The sequence below is a fragment of the Balaenoptera physalus genome, assembly GCF_965194825.1.
Source record: "Balaenoptera physalus genome assembly, chromosome: Y".
Classification (NCBI taxonomy): Eukaryota; Metazoa; Chordata; class Mammalia; order Artiodactyla; family Balaenopteridae; genus Balaenoptera; species Balaenoptera physalus.
The window spans coordinates 23509215-23530987 of record NC_138904.1 but is presented as its reverse complement, the minus strand read 5'-3'; the positions used below and the strand labels follow the sequence as shown (position 1 = coordinate 23530987).

At 39.5% G+C, this 21773-nt stretch overlaps 1 protein-coding gene across 1 annotated transcript in view; it reads left to right on the top strand.

The window, feature by feature from the left end:
- Positions 1-228: 228 nt before the first annotated feature.
- LOC309653413 (immunoglobulin-binding protein 1-like) overlaps positions 229-21773 on the top strand; it is a gene marked incomplete at its 5' end in the record, with an annotated part of 36287 nt that continues 14742 nt past the window's right edge. The window contains 6 exon segments of the mRNA XM_082448024.1: positions 229-293; positions 295-528; positions 916-1209; positions 9424-9619; positions 11203-11282; positions 12001-12113. Coding sequence (XP_082304150.1) covers positions 229-293; positions 295-528; positions 916-1209; positions 9424-9619; positions 11203-11282; positions 12001-12113 — 982 coding nt within the window.

Here is a 21773-nt window from a genome sequence, read left to right as displayed (position 1 = left end):
TCGTAATAAGTTCTCAAAATCCGGTGTATATTTTACATTGAAAGCACATCGGCGACGAGTAGACACGCGTAAAGCAGCACCTAGGGTTTGCTTGTTTGTTTGCGCGTTGTGTGTCTGTAACAGATGCCTACTACCGGTAATAGGCAGCCTGGTAAAATGAGTCCATGGAAACGGTTGCTAGGTTTAGCTAACAGCGGCTTCTGGCAGTTGTCCGACGCTTAGGTAACAATGGAGCCACTGGACCAATGTTACGCCCCTTCCGGTTTCGTTGCTGGCAGCCCAGCCCGTCTGTCCCAGGGCCGGAAGTGAGGTCTTCTGTGTTCTTCCTTGCCCCAAGATGGCAACGGCCGTAGGCGCGTTACCGCTGCCGCGGCTCCCCGAGCTGTTCAAAACCAGCAAGCAGCTTCTGGATGAAGTGGAAGTCGCGACTGAACCCGCCGGCTCCCAGATCATCCAAGCTAAGGTGTTCAAGGGACTGGCCCTCCTGAAGAAGGCTGCCGAAATGTTATTGGAGCTCGACTTGTTCAGGTATGGGGAGAGGGTAGTACGACTGAGAAAGTAGGTAATAATAGTTACCAAGGGCGGAACCATTGATCCTGGGTGCAGGAGAACTTTAAAACCCGGAGCCTTTCTTTCCTTCCTCCCACTGCGACCTTGTGTACATTGTTTACATTCTCCACGTCTCTTCCGAGATACTTAATATCACACGACTCGGTTCCCTAGTGTTGGCTATTTGCATAGGCACTGGGTGTGAGCGCTCAGCCACTGTCAATGAAGAAAACTGGCAGCTGTTCCCGGTGCCTCCTCCCTTTGTCCCACCCCCACATCCACCCCAGCCCTTCCCTCCCCCAGGAAGCCAGGGCCAGAGTTTGAATGCCCAGCCAGACTTCACAGCCTCCTCTTTGCTCTTTCCAGCCGAAATGAAGATTTGGAAGAGATTGCCTCCTGCGATCTGAAGTACCTGATGGTGCCAGCATTTCAAGGAGCATTCGCCATGAAACAAGTCAACCCCGGCAAGCGCCTAGATCATTTGCAGTGGGCTCGAGAACACTTTTTAAACTACTTAACTCAGTGCCAATACTATCATGTGGCAGAGTTTGAGCTGCCCAAAACCAAGACCAACTCCGCTGAAAATAACACTGCTAATTCCTCCTTGCCCTATTCTAGCCTCGTTGCTATGGCATCTCAGAGACAGGCTAGAAGAGAGAGGTGGGTCATTTGAGGACTGCCCAATGGCAGTGCTGTTGCGGGGGAGGGGTGCATGTTTGTTTTTTTTTTTTTTCCTGGGGTGGTGGGAAACAATGGTGTGTGTCACTCTTGGGTTCTTATTTAGCATAGGCCCTGGTGAGAGCAAACTCCTGAGTTTTTCAAGAAACCTCTGCCTTGGTTGAAATGATCATACCTAACTGTCAAACCCCTAGCACCTTATGGTTGCCAACAACAGCAATGTAGTTTAGCAGAGTGTCTCCCAGTCTCTCCCACATCACAGCACAGCAATACCCACATGGTACAGTGAGGTAAGTATCTCTGAAGGGCACAAATATCTTGTAGCTATAGTCCACTTATGGTCAATTGATTGAGAAGCTCTGTTCTAACAATACTGGATGAGATGTGTAACATCCTGAACTAATCTTAGTATTGGCATAGCTTCATTATGTGACCTTGAACACCTTGCTTACTCTCTTAGTTTAGTTTTTTTTAAAAAGAGTGCTCACAGTGTTTAGGAGCTCTGCTAGGCACTGGGGATTCAAACTGAGTATGGGCGTTTGTATGAATATGGGTGGTCTCTGCCTTGGAGGAGCATACGGTGTGGTGAGGAAAAGAGGCATAGAAACAGTATAAATTATAAAATGATGTGATAGGGAAATGCACAAGGTATCATGAGAGCAGACAGGAGGGGCACCTAACCAAAGAGGGAGCAGGAGAGAGGAGAAGTCTCCCTGGACGAGGTGACTCCTGTGATGAGTTGCTTAAGGATAAATAGGAGTATCATCTAGAGGAAGAGGAAAGGAGGGCTTTAGCCAGCAGAGATAATAGCATTAGTAAAGCTACAGGGACATTAAAGACCGCAGTGCTGGGGTGGGGAACAACCATAAGCAATTAGGTGATGCTAGAACACAAAGTGGGTGGTGAAGGAGGGGAAAGAATGATGCTGAAGAATTTGTAGGGTTCAGACCAAGGAGAGCTTAGGGTGTGAGGAAGGTGAAAGAACGACCTTGTTCCTGAGAACTTGGGAAGGGGGTTTGAATCCCAGCTCCAAAATTTAATCATTCTGATTTTGCGTAGGTCGCTTAATCCCTCGGTGCCTTAATTTCCCCAGATGTCAAATTGGATAATAATAGGTCCTATAAGATAGAAGAGAAATGCATAAAAAGCTCTTACATTGTCTGATACAGTAAGCACTCAAAGTCAGCTATTGTCATATCTTTGTAGCTGAGTACAGGTCGTGGAATGAGAGACCTGGGTTTGAGACCCAGCTTTACTTATAAGCCATTGGACTTTGGGTAACTTATGTAACCTGTCTGAGTCTCAGGTTTCCTCATATGTGAAGTCTAAGTAACAGTGGTACCTATCTCATAGGGTTAAGAGGCATTAATAAAATAAACCACATAAAACAGCTAGCACAGTATGTATTACCTAGTAAATAGTCTATAAATGTTACCTATTACTAGGCCATGCTAAAGAGCTTGAGATTTGTTTGGTGACTAGGGATCCACTGGAGGTTTTTTGTTTTTTTTTTTTTTCCTTAAAGAGTAGCAAGGTCATATTTGCATTTTAACTAGCATACTCTGGCAGCAGTTAGGAAGCATTCTGAGGGAGAAGATTAGATCCGGGTAGGTCACAGAGGTGATGAGACCTTACTAGTGCAATGGCAGAAGGGATGGAGGGGATATATTTATTTATAGGGTTGAATCTGCAGAAAACGATCAATTGGTTGTGACAGGTAGGGTAGAAGGAAGCAGCAAGGAAGATGTCCACGTTTCTGATGTAGGTGGTTGGCTGTGGAACTCATTGAGATGGGGGGATAGAAGAGGAAGAACAGATAGGGGAGAGTATGAGTTGTATATTGAGACATGTTGCATTTAAGGTGCCTAGGAGACATTCAAGTCAAGGTATCTGTAGCATGAAGCTCAGAGGAGAGGCCTGGTCTAGAGAGCTGAAAAGTGATTGATTCAGTTAACATATTTATTGAGACTTTACTGTGTGCTAAGTAATGGAGATCCAGACAAAGTCCATATGCCCTCATGGAGCTCTTGTTTTGGTGGAGGAGGCAGACAGTAAGCTAGTAAATAAAAATGTGATTTTAGGTGGTAAGGGCTTTAAAGAATAATAAAGTATGGTTAAGAGCTAGTGAGTGACAGAGAATAATTTTTGAGGAAATGGGATAGACTGATATGAAGTGGAATTCAGTATCATGTCCTTTGTAAGAAGGTAGGGGCAGCCCCTTGGGATATAACAGGTAGTTTAAACAGTGAGTTTGGTATCCAAATAATCATAATATATCCAAAAAAAAAAAAAAAAAAAGACTGTAAATGCACTAGAGAGATACAAATGGTGTTATGGACAAAGACCAGGGAGTGATCACATCTGGTTGGAGGGTTAAGGAAAAGGTTTCCGAATGTAGTGGCATTTGAGGTGAGACTAGAAGGATGGTTAAACATTGCAAAATACAGGTTAGCCTGAATGTAAAAGTAATAATACTCATTGTAGAAAGTTGGAAAACAGAACATTTTTTAAATTAAAAATAAGTCTTCATCCTAGCACTCAGAGATGATCTTTGTTAACTATCTGATTTATTTCCTTCCGGATATATAGTTATTATAATTAATAAATTCGGAAGAATACCATAAATATAGATTTTTTTAATCCTTTTTTTTAAACCTAACATCCTGTTTTGATTTCCCCATGTCTTTTGAAGCCATGGTATTTAATGGTTAAATAGTATTCCAGCTTAACAGTCATATCATAATTATTTAAACTAATATTGTCAAATGCTTAGCCTGTTTATGGGTTGATGTTTTATTTGCTATTCTAAGTAATGTTACGAGGAAACATAACTGCATCTGTCACTGTTCCTGTAGGACAGATTTCTAGAAGAACCAGTGGCTAAATCAAAGGGTTTGAATATTTTGACTCTTGATGGTAATTATATTGCTTTCCACAATAACAAAGTTTCAAAGTATGTCCCACTGCAACAGTACTGAATGGCAACACTTAGAAAATCCAGATGGGCAAGCAGGAAAGATACCTCATTGTTTTGATTTGCATTTCTTTGGTTAGAAAGCTTGATCTTTGAACTTTTTTTTTTTTTTTTAATGCCTGACAGATGAGATACCAACACTATCTTTTCGCTAATGGCTCCCATATTTATATCACTAACCCAGACCTCTCCTGACTTTGAACACCATACGTGGATGTTTCACAGACATCTCAAACTTAACATGCCTTAAATTGAACGGCTGGCTTTTTAATCCCCAAATGTGCCCCCACACTTATGTCTTTACCATCTCAATAAGCAGACCACCACTCACCCAGGTTTTAAACCAGAAACCTCAGAGTTAGCTTCAGTTCCTCCCTTCTGAATTGCCACATCCAGTCCATCAACAAGGCCTGCCAGTTCTAGCTACAAAATGTACCTTATGTCCTTCTGTTTCTCTCTCCACTGTCATACCTTCCTCTAGGCCACCAGCATCTCTCACCTGAAATATCCAAGCCGTTAACTATAAAGACCTGGATGATCTGGCATCTGCCTCTCTACAATCTCGTCATATATCATACTCCCCTTGTTCACTAGACTGCTGCCGTAATAGCCTTCTTTCAGTTCCGAACAGATCCAGTCCTTTCCTTCTACAGAGTCTTTGTGCATGTTGTTCTCTTTGCATGGAATGCTCTTCGTTTATCTGTCTTTCTGGGCTTTGTCTTTCTCCCCTACTGGAATGTATACTCCATGAAAGCAGTAGCCATTTCTCTCTTGTTCTCTGTGGTATGTCTAGCACAGGGCTTGGTATATAGAAGGTGCTCAAAAAGTATTTATTCTTGTCAAGCAGGGGGGAACAATATGAGCAAAAGCCCAAGGCAGGGTAGTTGGAGGTATGTACAGGAAATGGAGAATAGTCTGATTTGTCAGAACCTAAGAGTAGTATGGTTGGAGGACTGTAAGGACGTGAGGTGTATGGGACATTGAAAGGGAAGAGAGGGGCAGAAAGACAAGTTAACGTGTTATAAGAGTACTTCAACTGGGAAGAAGTGATAGAAATGAAGTTACAACTATCAGAGATATTAGTTTTGCAAGAAGCATTTATATGATTAGAAAACAAATTGTTCAAATCCTTATTTAATTTCTGTAAGTCCTCCATCCCCCACCTCAGGACTTTACACACTGAGGCCATCCTACATAAAACACCTGAATGGTATGTGCTCTCTCTCCCTCAAAACCTGTTTCTTCACATATCTTCTCTACTCTAATTCCCATCTTTGAGGCATAAGTCTTGATTAACTCTACCTACATTCTTTCGACAGAAATGGAGAAGTAGAAGCTGGGTAAGTAATGAGTCTAGTTTTAGATTTACTGAATTTAGGTCCTAAAGTGACAACTGGACAGCCATGTCTATAGACAGATGTAAATGTGTAACTAAAACTTATCAGACTGTTTTGCTGCTAGTGCTAAAAATTCAGGAGTGTCACTGGGTGTGGATAGTTTGCCAAGAAAAAACATGTAGAGAGAAAAAAAAAAAGTCAAGGGCAAAACCTTGGGGCAAATTAAGGGAGAAAGAAGAGGAAAGAAAGAGCAGAGGTAAGAGACTCAACAAGATACAGGTAAAAGTACTTATAGAAAGAAGCCTGGGGAAGAGAGAGAACAAATGTCATGTCCTCTTTGAAGCTTCTCTCTACCTGTCTCCCCTCCCAGATACTGTAGCACTTAGTTTATGTTACTTATAAGGGCATAACAATCTGTTATTTTCTAGACTTGGAACTTCTAGAGGTCAGAGACCTTAACTAATTATATCCTTAGTATCCTAATTATATCCTGGGTACCCAACCAGTAATTGTATCATAGTAGGTACTTGAGATATCTTTGGGAAGGACAGAGTGGTCATCAGAAAGATGGAAGCAATATAGTATAGCAGAAAAAGCCTGGGCTTTGGAGTCAGACCTGGGGTGACCAGTCCAATTTCTGCCACCTAGTAGATGGGCATCATCTAGCCCTCCTTAACGTCAATTTTTCCCATCAGATAACAATATATTGCTGCTTACAAAGCACTTTCATGAATATTGTTCATTTGATCCTCTTAACAGCCCCGTGAAGCAGATATTATCCCATTTTAGAAATAAGGAAATAGGCTCTGAGTACTGACTTCTCCAAAGTTACATGGCTGGTAAGTGGCCAGGCATTAAACTCAGGTCTTCAAATTCCCAGTTCTATTGCTGTTTAGAAAAGAGAGAAGAGTGGTCATTTGAAAAGGCAGAACATGGATTGAGGGAAGGTGTTTCTAGGATAGGGGAAAGGCACCAGTAGAGTGAAAAATTGTAACTGCTAATGACAGGGCGGATGATTGATTGAGTGAGGCTTGGAAGAATGTGGGTGGGGACAGGATTTATAGCCAAAGTGGAATGGTAAAGACAACAGTAGCTCCTTAAAGGCAAGAGGAGAGGAGGAAAGGTGAAGCTATAGAGATTTTAAGGTAAAAAGGGAAATTGAATTTCTACATTGGCTGGCCATCTGGTGAGCATGATGGTGGCATGGAATCCACAAAAGATGAACAAAAAGCTGAACAAGAGTGACCGTTCCACTGAAGTTTGATCATATGAATTTGTGGTTGACTCATTTGACACAAATTTGTAATTCGTTACCTCTCTTCAGCAGCTTGGGGACAGAAAAGGGGAATGAATGATGAAAGTTGCCCAGAGTCAGAAGGGTGACAGGCAGTGGGGAATTCTAGGGTGATAGGGAGTGTTCGCATGCAGTGTCTCACCATAGGAAATCTAGAACAGTAACACAGGTCTAGGACAGTGGTTTACAATCTGTTCCTTCGAGCCCTAAGATTCCACCACAGTGCCTGGGTAGGGGGCATGTTGGGAGCCCTCCTCTGATTTAAACAGGGCGGATTTTATCTTTTATTACTTTTTTTTTATTACTATAAGCTCTCATAAGAAGAAAGGGTTCTTCTGCTAAGACAGAAAGGTTTAAAAAATACTGGCCTCAAAGAATAGGAGTTCAGGAACTTAGAAGTCCCAAAGATGACTAGGAGCAAAGTCATAGAAACAAAGGAAGTAGAGAAGAAGGAAAGACCAGAGAGTGTGACTAGACCACATGCATGCAGAGGATGGGAAAGGAAGCACAGGAACCTTATTCAAAGGCCCAGTAGACTAACCAAGAATATACCCTTGATTACATACATTCTAAGGCCCTGATATATATATGTGCGTGCGTGCGTGTGTGTGTGTGTATGTGTGTGTGTGTGTGTGTGTGTATATATATATATATATATATATATATATATATATATATATATATATATATATATATATATATATACACACATATATATATATATATAGTTTTTTTTCCCTGACTTAGGTGCATCCAGGAAAGAGGGTGGGGGTAGGAGTGGCACCAGAGTTAAGTGTTCTCAAGTGATATCTGTAATAGCATTCATGAACTAGGAATTGACCTGTGTAGTGTTTGACTCAGAAGGCCACCTGTGATGGTGCTGTGACAGTTATTTGTAACATTACATAAAGTGCCCACTTGTTGATTAAAAGAAGCAGAAGAGCCTCAAAGTTTTTATAATAAAGAATGTTTCCAGAGGGGAGGTTCTTGACTTTTTGTGGGTCGTGGTCCTCCTTAAGCTCTCCCCAGTAAAAAAAAAAAAAAAAAAAAGAAGAAGAAGAAACATACACGTAGAATCTATACAAAATTTGGGGGAGTTCAAGAACACCCCTCTCTCCAAACTCTGTCCATGGACCTCAGGTTAAGAACTCCAGATTTGGGTGAACACCCACAGAGGAGCGTCTGGTTCTGGATGTCTAGAGTGGGGTTCCAGACATAGATATTTCAAGATACTTCTCTTGGAAGTTGTGGAGTTTTCCCTTGGTTCCTCTCTGCCTCAAGACTTTACATCCAATAAATCAGCAAATACTGTTATATTTTAATTATGTCCACATCTCACCACCTCCCTATTTCAAGTCACTGTCTCTCACTTGGATTGTGGCAATACCCTCTTAATTGATTTTCCTGCTCCACCCTTGCCTCCCACCCCCTCAAGTCTACACACAACAGAGTAGTCCATTAAAAAAATGTTCATTTCATGTATTCTATTTTAAAGCTTCCAGTGGCTTTCTCTTCTCAAAATATCATGACGTTTGATATTTCGTGTCTTCTTGGCCTACAGGGTTCTACAAATTATGGCCCTGACTATCTCTCTGACCTCACTTCCTATTATTCTTCACTCCATGCCAACCACACTGACCTCCTTGCTATTTCTCAAACATGTCAGGCCAGCACTCTCCCACCCCAGGACCTTCATATTTGCTTTTCCCCCTTAGAACACTGTTTCAGATACTGGCATGGCTTCCATCCTTATTTCCTTGAAGTCTTTGCTCAAATGTCATGTCTTCAAAGAAGTCTCTCCTGATCACCCCTACTTTCGCACCATCACTCTATCCACATTACCTTGCTTTTTTTGCTTCTTCAGAGCACCTCACCACCACCTGACTCATCTATTTCTTTTTGTCTGTCTTCTCACACTAGATTGAAGGCTTAAGGAGAGCAAGGACTTTCTTGTATGCACTGTTGTGTCTCAAGCACTGAGAACAGTACCTGTCACGCAATAGGTACTCAGTAAATAGTTGTCCAGTGAGTGATAGGTGACATACTAGAAGGCATCTTGAAAAAAGCAGGCAGGGTGGATATGAGTCTTCAGATTATACTAGGATGAGTTAGAGGAGTTGGAAATGTTTTGCCCAGAAGAAAAGAAGAGATGACCATTTTTTAGGCTGTTTCACAAGGAATTCCTGCATCAATGGCAGGTAAATGACCCCTAAGATTCTATGACTATTTGAAGCTGTAATTCCCAAATAGACATTGTATATACTAAGCACCCAACCTAGTAAAGGTTGATGTCATAAAATTACTAAGACACTCCCATCTCAAAATATGATGGGAAGAGTTGCTCAGATCAGGTTACTTTGATATTTTTCTAGTTTCAGAATGTATTTCTCAGCTTCTGCTGATACCTTCCTTGCCTTGCAGTCTTGAGAGAACTGCCTTGGTGGCAAATTCTGAGGTATAGAATCTGTATTTTTGCCTAAATGGAAATCGGTGTACCCGGTCATTTGTAACGTTAAAATTGTATTGTGGCCTTCTTTTGAAGGAACACCTCTTTAATTTTAAGTTCATGGTAATGCGTTTCTGTGGAACAGATACAAGCAGAAGAAGGAGGTGGAGCATAGGTTGTCTGCACTGAAATCTGCTGTGGAAAGTGGTCAAGCAGATGATGAGCGTGTTCGTGAATATTACCTCCTTCACCTTCGAAGGTGGATTTGTATCAGCTTAGAAGAGATTGAGAGCATTGACCAGGAGATAAAGATCTTGAGAGGAAAAGACTCTTCAAAAGAGGTAAGCCTCGTCACTGTCTATATTGCTAAAAAAGCTACTGTCAGAGATTTGAATCTTCTAGAGGAGAGTAATCGAATTAAAATCCTTTTAAGTCTCCATAAAATCATTGTTCTTATTAAGATTAGTGGAGGAAGGCTGAAGGTTCACTAGGATAGCTTTCTTTCTAGCTTATAGTATTGTTCCCCACTGCTTTCTAACCTGTAACACACTTCCAGTCTTTTGTAATTTTGTGACATGCCAGGAGGGAGAGAGGCTTCTCTGAAGTGAAAATTGGTTTGGGCTGTGAGCAGTCATGACTGCTGAAGGAAGGCATAGGGAGGTGGGCCTTGAAAACCTGTACTTGACTGTAATAAACAGGAAGAGGGATAGGATGGGAATGAAGAAGAAGAGTGTAACTTGAGAAAGAGAAAAGAGTAAAAAGAAGATAAAGCAAAAGACATGGAATGTGTTTAGGTTGGGGGAGAAACCAGGATTTAACCTTACACAATGATACACTCTCACACCTTAGGTCACCCAAGTATGAAACACAGCAAGGACATCTCTGTGCACAAAATGTCGGGCATATTGGTAAAGAAAACTTGTTGTAACGGCACTTTGGCTGTCTCTAAAGATCATAAATGTGTTTTGGAGCTGCTACTTCAAAATATTAGGCTCTGCTGCCACTTTTTTTTTGGTTCACAATATAACATGAATTGAGCTCAATTTATCAGCTAGTCGCAGGCATTTAAGTCCTCAGAGAAACCTCTTGCTAATTCGATTTTCACTGATTAGCCCAGGAGCTTTTGCCTCAGGGTAACATCAACCTAGTTTCTCGTGTGAAAGGATCAAAGAATGAACAATTAGTATTCTAAAGCCTTAAGGCCCCTTGGGCATATCTAAATCAGTGGTTTTCAAGCATCATGAGGCTGGACTCTTCTGGATCCTCCCATCTCCTTAGTTTTTTTGTTTTTATGCTCTCTCATTTGGTATTGGGATTGGCTCTGGAAGTGATGGAGTTTAGAACCAAGTGAACATCTTTTCTTTGACCTTTTCTTTGTTTTGGTGTGCCCCTGGACAGCCAAGTTTCCTTGAAACATTTCTATACACCTATATATGAAAGATACTAACCCATTCTTCCCCCCCCCCCCTTGCATTTAGGAACATCCATTTCTAAAACATCCTAGGGAGCTCATGACAGTTAATAGCAAAATTACATTGGACAAGGTTTTAGCAGAAGGGTCTTCATAATTCAGCTTTAGCACTGAAGGCCAGGCTAAGGAAAGGGGCTTCAAATTCAGCTCAAGGGTTTTAGATAGAACATGGAAGAAGGCTTTGGAATCTTCCTCTTTGGAGGGGAGTATTTTAAAGTCAAGTAATTTTTCACTTGTGGTGAAATGATTCCTGGGAGAGCTTTCTCTTCCTTCCTTTCCAGCAAGATACTTGGGCCACCTCAGGAGAGCTAACTAACCTCCACCATTAGTATTCTGCAGATATATTTTAGAGACTGATAAATAGGGCTTTTCAAGCACCTAAAGACATAAGAGCCTGCATAGTGGGGTGGGCAGAATGACAAGTACACTTCTGATAATTAATTTCCTTTTTAGGCATCAACTTTTCACTCATCTCGTCAGGACAGGCGTCCAGTGAAACCGTTTGTTCTCACTCGGAACATGGTCCAAGCCAAGTAGGTAGTATTAAAAAGTGGGTTGCCTTTGCAAGCCCCATGCTTTTATGGTTCATTTACAGTGCATGAGTAACAGAAGGTAATGGCTTCACCTGGGGAGGCTGTTCTTTCATCAGAGGGATATTATCTCTTCTGATACTTTCTCTGTCTGTCTTCATCAGACATTTCTCTCACAAACTCGAGCTTAAAAATAGGCTAGAAAGGAAACCAACAAAAATTAATTAATTAACTAATTAAAAACAGAAAGAAGTAAAGAATCTAAGGGAGAATTGTAGACCTTAAAATTGTTTCCCACTGTTTCCTTCAGCTACAGTTCTCAAAAGGACATGTTTGCCTATCTAGGTTTTAATTCTGAGTTTTGGGATGCTTTTCCATAGGGTGGCAGAAGAGTCTTCTTCCTCTGTGTATCTTTTATACCCTCCAAGTATAAATACTCCTTCCATCGTATCATCACTCCTCTGTGGGGCGTTAGCCTCCAGGATTGCTTACTGAGAGATGATTCTGGGCTATTTATCTTCTCATGAAAGCTCTTGCCTTTAATTCTCCTTCCTGGATGCCTCTTTTTACATATCCTAACAGCAGTTTGCACAAATCCCCCAGAAGATAGCTGGGTAGGGGAGCAAGGATGAAACAGACACAGGATTTATCACTAAAGAGAAGAGGCTTTTTAATAGAGCTATTTATGTTTACTTTTCTAAATGCAGTGTGATTCTTGCAGAGTATTTGGAGCTTGTTACCCAAGTCTGGCATCTATGACAGTGAATGACTGGTATGAAGAGCATCGGAAATTTGGAACATTACCCGATCAGGGTATAGCCAAGAAAACATCAGGTATGGAGGGGTGGGAGGAGGGTAGTTATACTACTACACTACTGGTCCCTAACTCTGGAGCAATTAAATTCAGACCAAGTATTTTTGCCTTTTAGAAGCAAAAGAAATCTGGACAAGGATTCTGAGTAATAGATTCTAGTCAGTATTTTATTTCATTTATTATTAAAATAAATAGCACATGATTTTGGGAGGATGGAGGCAGTGGGACAGCATAGTTTTCTAATTTCTCTAAATATCATGGCATAAAAACAGACTGAGCAGCTAGATAGCAAAGCCAAAAATCCATAGATAGCAGTTCTGCTTCTGGTAACAGTAGATAGGTTGTATCAGGCCAACCCCTCCTATAGATTACAATTACAGACTGAACAGAATATAACAAAACAGCTATCTGAAGGCACTGAGAGTGACCAAAATCAGACATAAACTGTAGGGCAGTCAACACTTATAAGAAGGGAACGGTACTTGGAACTTCTTGAGGACAAGGACTTTGGCTTACTGTGTTCTTGGTGCTCAGTTTGGTAATTAGATCATGGTAGGTACTTGGAAGTGTCTTTGGGAGGGAAAGGTGGAGCTGCTAGTCATTAGAAAGATGGAAGCAATATGGCATAGCAGAAAAAGCATGGACAGATCTGGAGTAACCAATTACTCCTACCACTTAGATAGGACATCATCTAGCCCTTCTTAGCCTATTTTCCTTATCTCACGTATTATCTCACTTGATACTCTTAACAACACCATGAAGCAAACATTCTTACTCCCATTTTAGAATGAGGAAATGGTGTCTGAGAACTAACCCAAAGTAAACATAGCTAGAAAGTGGCCAGGCTAGGGTCTTAATACAGGCCCTAAAATTCCCACTTCCAATGCTGTTTCCACTGTAGCAAAGAGAAGAGTGATCATTTGAAAAGGTTTCCTGTTATTTGTATAGCTTTTCACCCATGGGCAGGCTACACTTGCTGTTATATGGAGGTAGGTAAAACTTGGATAGAAACCAGTCTTATTGGATGAGGAAGGAGAGAACTGAGTTCAGGGTGACTGTAGCAACTGAAAACTGGGAAGATATCCCAGGAGAGAACCACAGAGGAGGAGCCCTAATTGTATAAACCCTGCCCAAATCTCTGGCAGACTACTAAGCTATACAGGATTGACGCCAAGCACCCTCGATAGAGGTAAAATAACTGAATGGATAATCTAGCTACTGCCCAATGCAGAGGAAACAGAATTTGGAATTTTCATTCTAGACAAATGAAAACTAACTAAAATGAAAAATCAGTACTTTTTAGAGGAACAAAACAGAATTCATAATCTCTACAACATAACCGTTCACAAAGTCTGGGATTCAGTCCTAAAATACTATACGTACGGGAGAAAAAAAAAGAAAATGTGACTTATAGTCAAGAGGAAAAGCAATCAATGAAGACCAACCCCAAGATAACTCAGATGTTGAAATTAGCAGATAAGGACTTTAAAGCAGCTTATTTCTATGCTCAGGGGCATAGGGGAAAATATACTTGTAATGAATGAAAAGGTAAGAAATCTCAGAGAAGTTGAAACTGCACAAAAAATTCTGGAACTGAAAAATACAATATCTGAAGTTTAAAAATCAAACCAGACTTATAGATACAGACAAAAAAATGGGTGGTTGCCACAGGAGAGGGAGGTTGGAGAGGGGAAATAGGTGAAGGGGATTAAGAGCTATAAACCTCTAGTTATAAAATAAATAAAGCCACAGGGGTGTAATATACAACATAAAAAATGTTGTCAATAATATTGTGATAACTTTGTGTAGGGACAGACGGTTACCAGATTTATGGTGGTGATCATTTCATAATGTATGCAAATGTCAAACCACTGTAATGCACCTGAAACTAACATATTGTACATCAACTATATTTCAATTTTTTAAAATTGGATGAGATTAATAACAGATAGGCAATGACAGGAGAAAGAGTTGGTTAACTTGATATAAGCCAATCTGAAAAAAAAAAAAAAGATTGGTAAAAAATGAAGAGCCTCAATGACCTGTGGAACAATGTAAAAAGTTCTACCATATGTACAATTGGAATACCAGTAGGAGAGAAGAAAGAGAGATAAGGGGCCATTAAAAAAAAAATGAAGAAATGATGGCTGATATGTTCCCCAAATCTGTGAAACACAAATTTTCAAATTTAGAAATATCAGTAAGCCCTAACTAAGCAGGTTTTAAATACAGTGGAAAACCAAGCATAGGCACATTGTAGTCAAACTGCCAAAAACAAAAGAAAAAGAGAATCTTGAAAGCAGCCAGAGATAAAGTACATATTACACACAGAAGAACAATGATTTGAATTGTTGTCACCTTCCCATTTGAAACAGTGGGTCCCAGAGATAGTAAAGCAATGCCTCAATTAAACACCCCAATTTTATTTATTTATTTATTTAATTTTTCGTTGCATTGGGTCTTTGTTGCTGCGTGCAGGCTTTCTCTTGTTGCTTCGAGCGGGGCCTACTCTTTGTTGTGGTGTGTGGGCTTCTCATTGCGGTGGCTTCTCGTTGCAGAGCACAGGCTCTAGGTGCTTGGGCTTCAGTAGTTGTGGCACATGGGCTCCATAGTTGTGGCACAGGGGCTTAGTTGCTCTGTGGCACGTGAGATCTTCCCGGACCAGGGCTCGAACCCGTGTCCCCTGCGTTGGCAGGCAGATTCTTAACCACTGTGCCACCAGGGAAGTCCCTTAACACCCCAAGTTAAAAATGAGTAAAAGACCTTAGACACCTCACTGAAGAAGATTATATAGATGGGAAATGAGCATATGAAAAGATGCCCAACATCATATGTCATTAGGGAATTGCAAATTAAAACAACCGTGATCCCACTACACCCCTATAAGAATGGCCAGAATCCAAAATACTGACAACACCAAATGCTGGCATAGGTAATGGAGCAACAGGGACTGTCATTCATTGTTGGTGGGAATGTAAAATGGTACAGACACTTTGGAAGACAGTTTGTCAGAATTAAACATTCTCTTACCATGCTATCAAGCAGTCATGCTCCTTGGTATTTACCCAAATGAGTTGAAGTTAGGTCCACACAAAAATTGCACACAAATGTTTATAGCAGCTTTATTCATAATTGCCAACATTTGGAAGCAACCAAGATGCCCTCAGTAGGCAAACGGATAAACTGTGGTACATACAGACAATGGAATAATATTCATTGCTAAAAACAAATGAGCTATCAAGACATAAAAAGACATGGAGGAAACTTAAATGCATATTACTAAGTGAGAGAAGCTAATCTGAAAAGGCTACATACTGTATGATTCCAGCTACATGACATTCTGGAAAAGGCAAAACTATGGAGAGAGTAAAAGGGTCAGTGGTTGCCAGGGATTAGAGGAAAAGGGATGAATAGGCAAAACACAGAGGATTTTTGGGGCAGGTAGACTACTCAGTATGATGCTGTAATGGTGAATATATGTCTTTATACATTTGCCCAAATCCATAGAATGTACAACACCAAGAGTGAACCCTAATATAAACTGTAGACTTTGCATGATGATAATGCATCAGTGTAGGTTCATTGATTATAACAAATGTACCACTGTGGCTCAATGTTGATAGTGGGGGGAGGCTGTGTCTTTGTGGGGCAGGGTGTATATAGGAACGCTGTGTACTTTTCATTTAGTTTTACTCTATACCTAAGACTGCTCTAAAACTAAGGCCTATTTTTAAAAAATAATGCAAAGAGAGAAAGCTATAAAGTCAATGGAGAGATTAAAAGGGAGGAAGGCAAGAAAGAATGGAGAAACAAAAAACAGATGAGATGAACAGAAAACCAATAGCAGAATGGTAAATCCCAATACAGCCATGTCGGTAATTATGTTAAATATAAATGGAGTAAACCTTCAAATTAGAAATCAGAGATTGATTACCAGACTCAACCACCTGCTGTCTACAAGAGGTTCATTTTATTTGTTTTTTAATTGAAGTATAGTTGATTTACAATATTAGTTTCAGGTGTACAGCAAGATGATTCAGTATTTTTGTAAATTATGCTCCATTATAAGTTATTACAAGATAATGAGTATCATTCCCTGTGCTATACAATATATCCTTGTTGATTATCTATATTATACATAGTAGTTTGTATCTGTTAATTCCATACCCCTAATTTGTCCCTCCCCACTTTCCTCGCCCTCTTTGGTAGCTACAAGTTTGTTTTCTATATCTCTGAGTCTGTTTCTGTTTTTCATATCCATTCATTTGTATTACTTTTTAGATTCCACATATAAGTAATATCATACAGTATTTGTCTTTCTCTGTCTGACTTATTTCACTAAGCATAATACTCTCTAGGTTCATCCATGTTGCTGCAAATTGCAGAATTTCATTCTTTTTTATGGCTGAGTAATAGTCCATTCTCTGTGTGTGTGTGTGTGTGTGTGTGTGTGTGTGTGTGTGTCTATATATATATATATATATATATATATATATATATATATATGTATATATATATATACCACATCGTCTTTATCCATTCATCTGTTGATGGGCACTTGGGTTGCTTCCATCTCTTGGCTATTGTAAATAGTGCTGCTATAAACATCGGGGTGCATGTATCTTTTCGAATTAGTGGTTTCAGTTTTTCTAGATATATACTTAAGAGTGGAATTGCTGGATCATATGGTAGTTCTATTTTTAGGTTTTTGAGGAACCTGCATACTGTTTTGCATAGTGGCTGCACCAATTTACATTCTTACCAACAGTGTACGAGGGTTCCCTTTTCTTCACATCCTCCCCAGCATTTGTTATTTGTAGACTTTTTGATGATAGCCGTTCTGACAGGTGTGAGGTAATACTTAATTGTGGTTTTGATTTGCATTTTTCTAATAATTAGTTTTGTTGAACATCTTTTCATGTGCCTGTTAGCCATCTGTATGTCTTTGGAAAACTGTCTCTTCAGGTCTTCGGCCCATTTATTGGGTTGTCTGTTTTTTTGATGATGAATTGTATGAGCTGTTCATAATATTTTGGATAGTAATTCCTTATGGGTCACATCAGTTGTAAATATTTGCTCCCACTGTATAGGTTGTCTTTTCATTTTGTCAATATTTTCCCTTGTTGTGTAAAAGCTTTTAAGTTTAATTATGTCCCATTTGTTTAGTTTTGCTTTTACTTCTTTTGCCTTAGGAGACAGAGCCAAAAAAAAATATTGCTACGATTATGTCAGAGTGTTCTGCCTATATTCTCTTCTAGGAGTTTTATGGTTTCAGGTCTTGTATCTAGGTCTCCTAATCCATTTTGAGTTCATTTTTGTATGTGGTATGAGGGAATGTTCTAATCTCACTGTTTTACGTGTAGCTGTCCAATTTTCCCAGCACCACTTACCGAAGGGACTGTCCTTTCTTCATTATATATTCTTGCCTCTTTTGTCATTGATTAATTGACCATAGCCTATTTCTGGGCTCTCTATTCTCTTCCATTAATCTGTGTGTCTGTTTTCGTGTGAGTACCATGCTGTTTTGATTACTGTAGCTTTGTAGTATATTCTGAAGCCTGGGAGCATTATACCTCTGGCTTTGTTCTTTTTCCTCAAGATTGCTTTGGCAATTCAGGATCTTTTGTGGTTCCATATGAATTTTAGGGTTATTTGTTCTAGTCCTGTGAAAAATATCATGTGTATTTTGATAGGGATTGCATTAAATCTGTAAATTGCTTTGGACAGCATGGCCATTTTAATAATATTAATTCTTCTAATCCAAGAGCACAGGATATCTTTCCATTTCTTTGTATCATCTTTAGTTTCCTTTATAAATGTTTTATAGTTTTCAGAGTATAGGTCTTTCACCTTCTTAGTTAAGTTTATTCCTAGGTATTTTATTCTTTTTGATGCAATTTTAAGCAGGATTTTTTTTGTTTTATTTTCTGATATTTTATTGTTAGTGTATAGTAATGCAACAGATTTCTGTATATTGGTCTTGTATCCTGCAACCTTGCTGAATTCATTTATTAGTTCTAATAGTTTTTGGGTGGAGACTTTAGGGTTTTCTAGATATAGTACCACGTCATCTGCAAATAATGACAGTTTTACCTCTTCCCTTCTGATTTGGATGCCTTTTATTTCTTTCTTGTCTGCTGTGACTAGGACTTCTAATACTATGTTGAATAGAAGTGGGGAGAATGAGCATCCTTGTCTTGTTCCAGAATTTAGCGGGAAGGCTTTCAGCTTTTCACCGTTAAGTATGACATTGGTTGTGGGTTTGTCCTAATTGGCCTTTATTATGTTAAGATATGTTCCCTCGATACCCACTTTCAGAGTTTTTATTATTAATGGATGTTGAATTTTGTCACATTGGTTTTTCTAAATCTATTGAGATGTTCATGTGATTTTTATCCTTCCTTTTGATAATGTGGTGTATCACACTGATTAATTTGCATATATTGAATTACCCTTGTGACCCTAGAATAAATTCAGCTTGATCGTTGTGTATGATCCTTTTTATATATTTTTAGATTTGGTTTGCTAATATCTTGTTGAGGATTTTTGCATTTATATTCATCAAATATACTGGCCTGTACTTTCCTTTTTTTGTAGTGCCACACTGTGGCATGGAGTGAGCAGGGCCAGAACATTCAGCTGGGGCTGGGGTACACATGCAGCAAAGCAGCTGTGGGAAACCCAGTAGCTCTGCTGCCATCAGAAGTCTGGGCAGCTTCTGGGGCGCCTCTTGAGTAAATTCCAGCAATGGTCACCACTGTTGCCCCACGTGGGCTCCACCCTAGGGCCAGGTCACCTCTCCATCTCAAGGTCAAGTCTTTTTTCAGGTCCTGGCCACCCTAGATCCAGTGCCATGCTTGTGGCATGAAGTGAGCAGAGCTAGAACATACTTTCAACTCTGGCTGGAGAGCACAGCATGGCTGTTGCATGAAACCAGTAGCCTAGGGCAGCAGACTGCTGGTTTCTCTACCCTACCTGGGGACAATCTACCATGCAGTACTCATGAGTGGAGCCCAGGTTTCTCTATGGACTTCTGTGTATCTTTCTTACAACCTTGGTTGTACAGGAGTCTTTCTGCCAATTTCCAGTTAGTTTTCAGTGAGAATCGTTCTACATGTTGATATATTTTTGATGTGTTCATGGGGAGAGGTGAACTCCACATCTTCTTACACCACCCTCTTGATCTCCTATCAAGAGATGCATTTAAATATAAAGATACAGATTGGTGGAATGTAAAAAGATTTTTTAAATATACCATGCTAACAGTAAACATAAGAAAGCTGCAGAAGCTATATAATGTCAGATAAAGTAGACTTCAAGACAAAAGGTGTTACTGGACTTTCAAAAAGACATTTAGTGCTGATAAAAGGGGCAATTTATCTGGAAGACATAGCAATCATAAACATGTTTGTGACTAATAACAATCTTCAAATCACATGAAGAAAAATTGACAGAATTAAATGGAGAAATAGACAAATCTACAGCCATAGTTAGAGATTTTCATACTTCTCTTTCAGTAACTGAAAGAATTTCTGGACAGAAAATCAGTAAGGACATAAAAGATCTGGAGAAAACTCACAGCCACCTTAACCTGTTTGACATTTATAGAAAAATATATCCAATAGCTGCAAAATACACCTTTTTTCAAATGCACGTGGTACATTCACTAACTTAGACCATAGTCTGGGCCACCAAATAAGTGTCCATAAACTTTCTTTTTTTTAATTAATTAATTTATTTTTAAAATTAATTAATTAATTTGGCTGCATTGGATCTTAGTTGTGGCACGTGGGATCTTCATCATGGCATGTGAGATCTTTTGTTGTGGTGTATGGGCTCTTCATTGCAGCGCGCGGGCTTCTCTCTAGTTGTGGCGCATGGGCTCTAGAATGCGTGGGCTCAGGAGTTGTGGTGCACAGGCTTAGTTGCCCCATGGCAGGTGGGTTCTTATTTCCCCAGCCAGGGATCGAACTCTTGTCCCCTGCATTGGAAGGTGGATTCTTAACCACTGGACCATCAGGGGAGTCCCTCCATAAACTTTGAAAGACTGAAATTGCACTATGTTCTCTGACCACAGTCTAATTCAGTTAGCAATCAATGACATATAGGAAGTCCCTAAATATTTTAAAATTAAACAACATACTTATAAATAACCCATCAGTCAAAGAAGAAATCACAAAGAAAATTAAGTATTTTTAACTGAATGGTAATGAAATACATTAAAACTTGTGGGATACAACTAAAGCAGTGCTGAGAGGGAAAGGTATAACTTTCAGTAGTTATATTAGAAAAAAGAAAGGTAAAATCAGTTACTAAGGTACTAACTTAAGAAGTTGGAGAAAACAAGAACAAAATAAGCTTAAAGTATATGGAAGAAAGGAAACAATAAAGATTGAGAACCTCGGGGGGGTTGGTGGTTGTACTGTTGCACAAGAGTCAAACATGTGTATACCCTCATGACCTGGCAGTTTCACTCCCAGGTATATACCTAAGGGGAATGAGACCATATTTCCTCAAAAGCCTTGTACAAGAATGCTCATAGCAGCACTATTTGTAATGCCCCAAACTGAACACTACTTAAGTGCCCATACATAGTAGAAATGGATAAATAAATTTTGTCATATTCACACAGTGAAATACTATTTAGCAATAAGGTTAAACAGACTATAGTTCTTTACTTATAAGTAACAAATATAGCTAAATTTTACAAACATAATTTGAGTAAAAAAAGTCAGACACAAAAGAGCATAAAGTTCAGACATGGCTGAAACTTGTATATGCTGGTTAAAAGCCAGTATGGTGCTCACCCTTAGTGGGAGATCATGAATGGAACTGGATCTGAGGGGGACTTCTGAAGAGTTAGTAATATTTTGTATCTTAATCTGGGTAACCAATTACATGGATGTGTTCAGATGTGAAAATTGATTGAACTATACTGTGTGTATTTTTCTGCATGTATGTTATATTTCAGTAAAAAGACAAAAAATTCATGGATAATATTTACAGCAAAACTAAGTGACAGTGTATCCTCATGAAACACAAAATAAAAACAGGTAAGGGCAAATCATTCATAGCCACAAGATCAACAAGGAATGGACATCTGTGTAGGAGAAAGCACAAGGAGTGGACAGACCATGTGAAAGGCCTGACAAACAGGAGAATTCCAAAACAACAAACAAGTATTCACTAAAAAGCGTGGCATTCTGACAAGTGTGAGGTGGTATCTCATTGCAGTTGAGGTGGTTTTGATTTACATTTCCCTTATGATTAGTGATGTTGAGTACCTTTTCATGTGCCTGTTGTCCATCTCTGTGTCTTCTTTGGAAAAATGTCTATTCAGGTCTTCTGCCCATTTCTTATTCAGATTGTTTGTACTGAGTTGTATGAGTTCTTTATATATTTTGGATATTAACCCCTTAACAGATGTATTATTTGCAAATATCTTCTCCCATTCAGTTAAGTTGCCTTTTTGTTTTGCTGATGGTTCCCTTTGCTGTGCAAAAGTTTTTTAGCTTCATATGGTTCCGTTTGTTTATTTTTGGTTTTGTTGCCGTTGCCTGAGGAGACAGATCAAAAAAAATATTGCTAAGACCAGTTTCAAAGAGCATACTCCCTGTGTTTTCTTCTAGATGTTTTATGGTTTCAGGTCTTACATTTAAGTCTTTAATTCATTTTGAGTT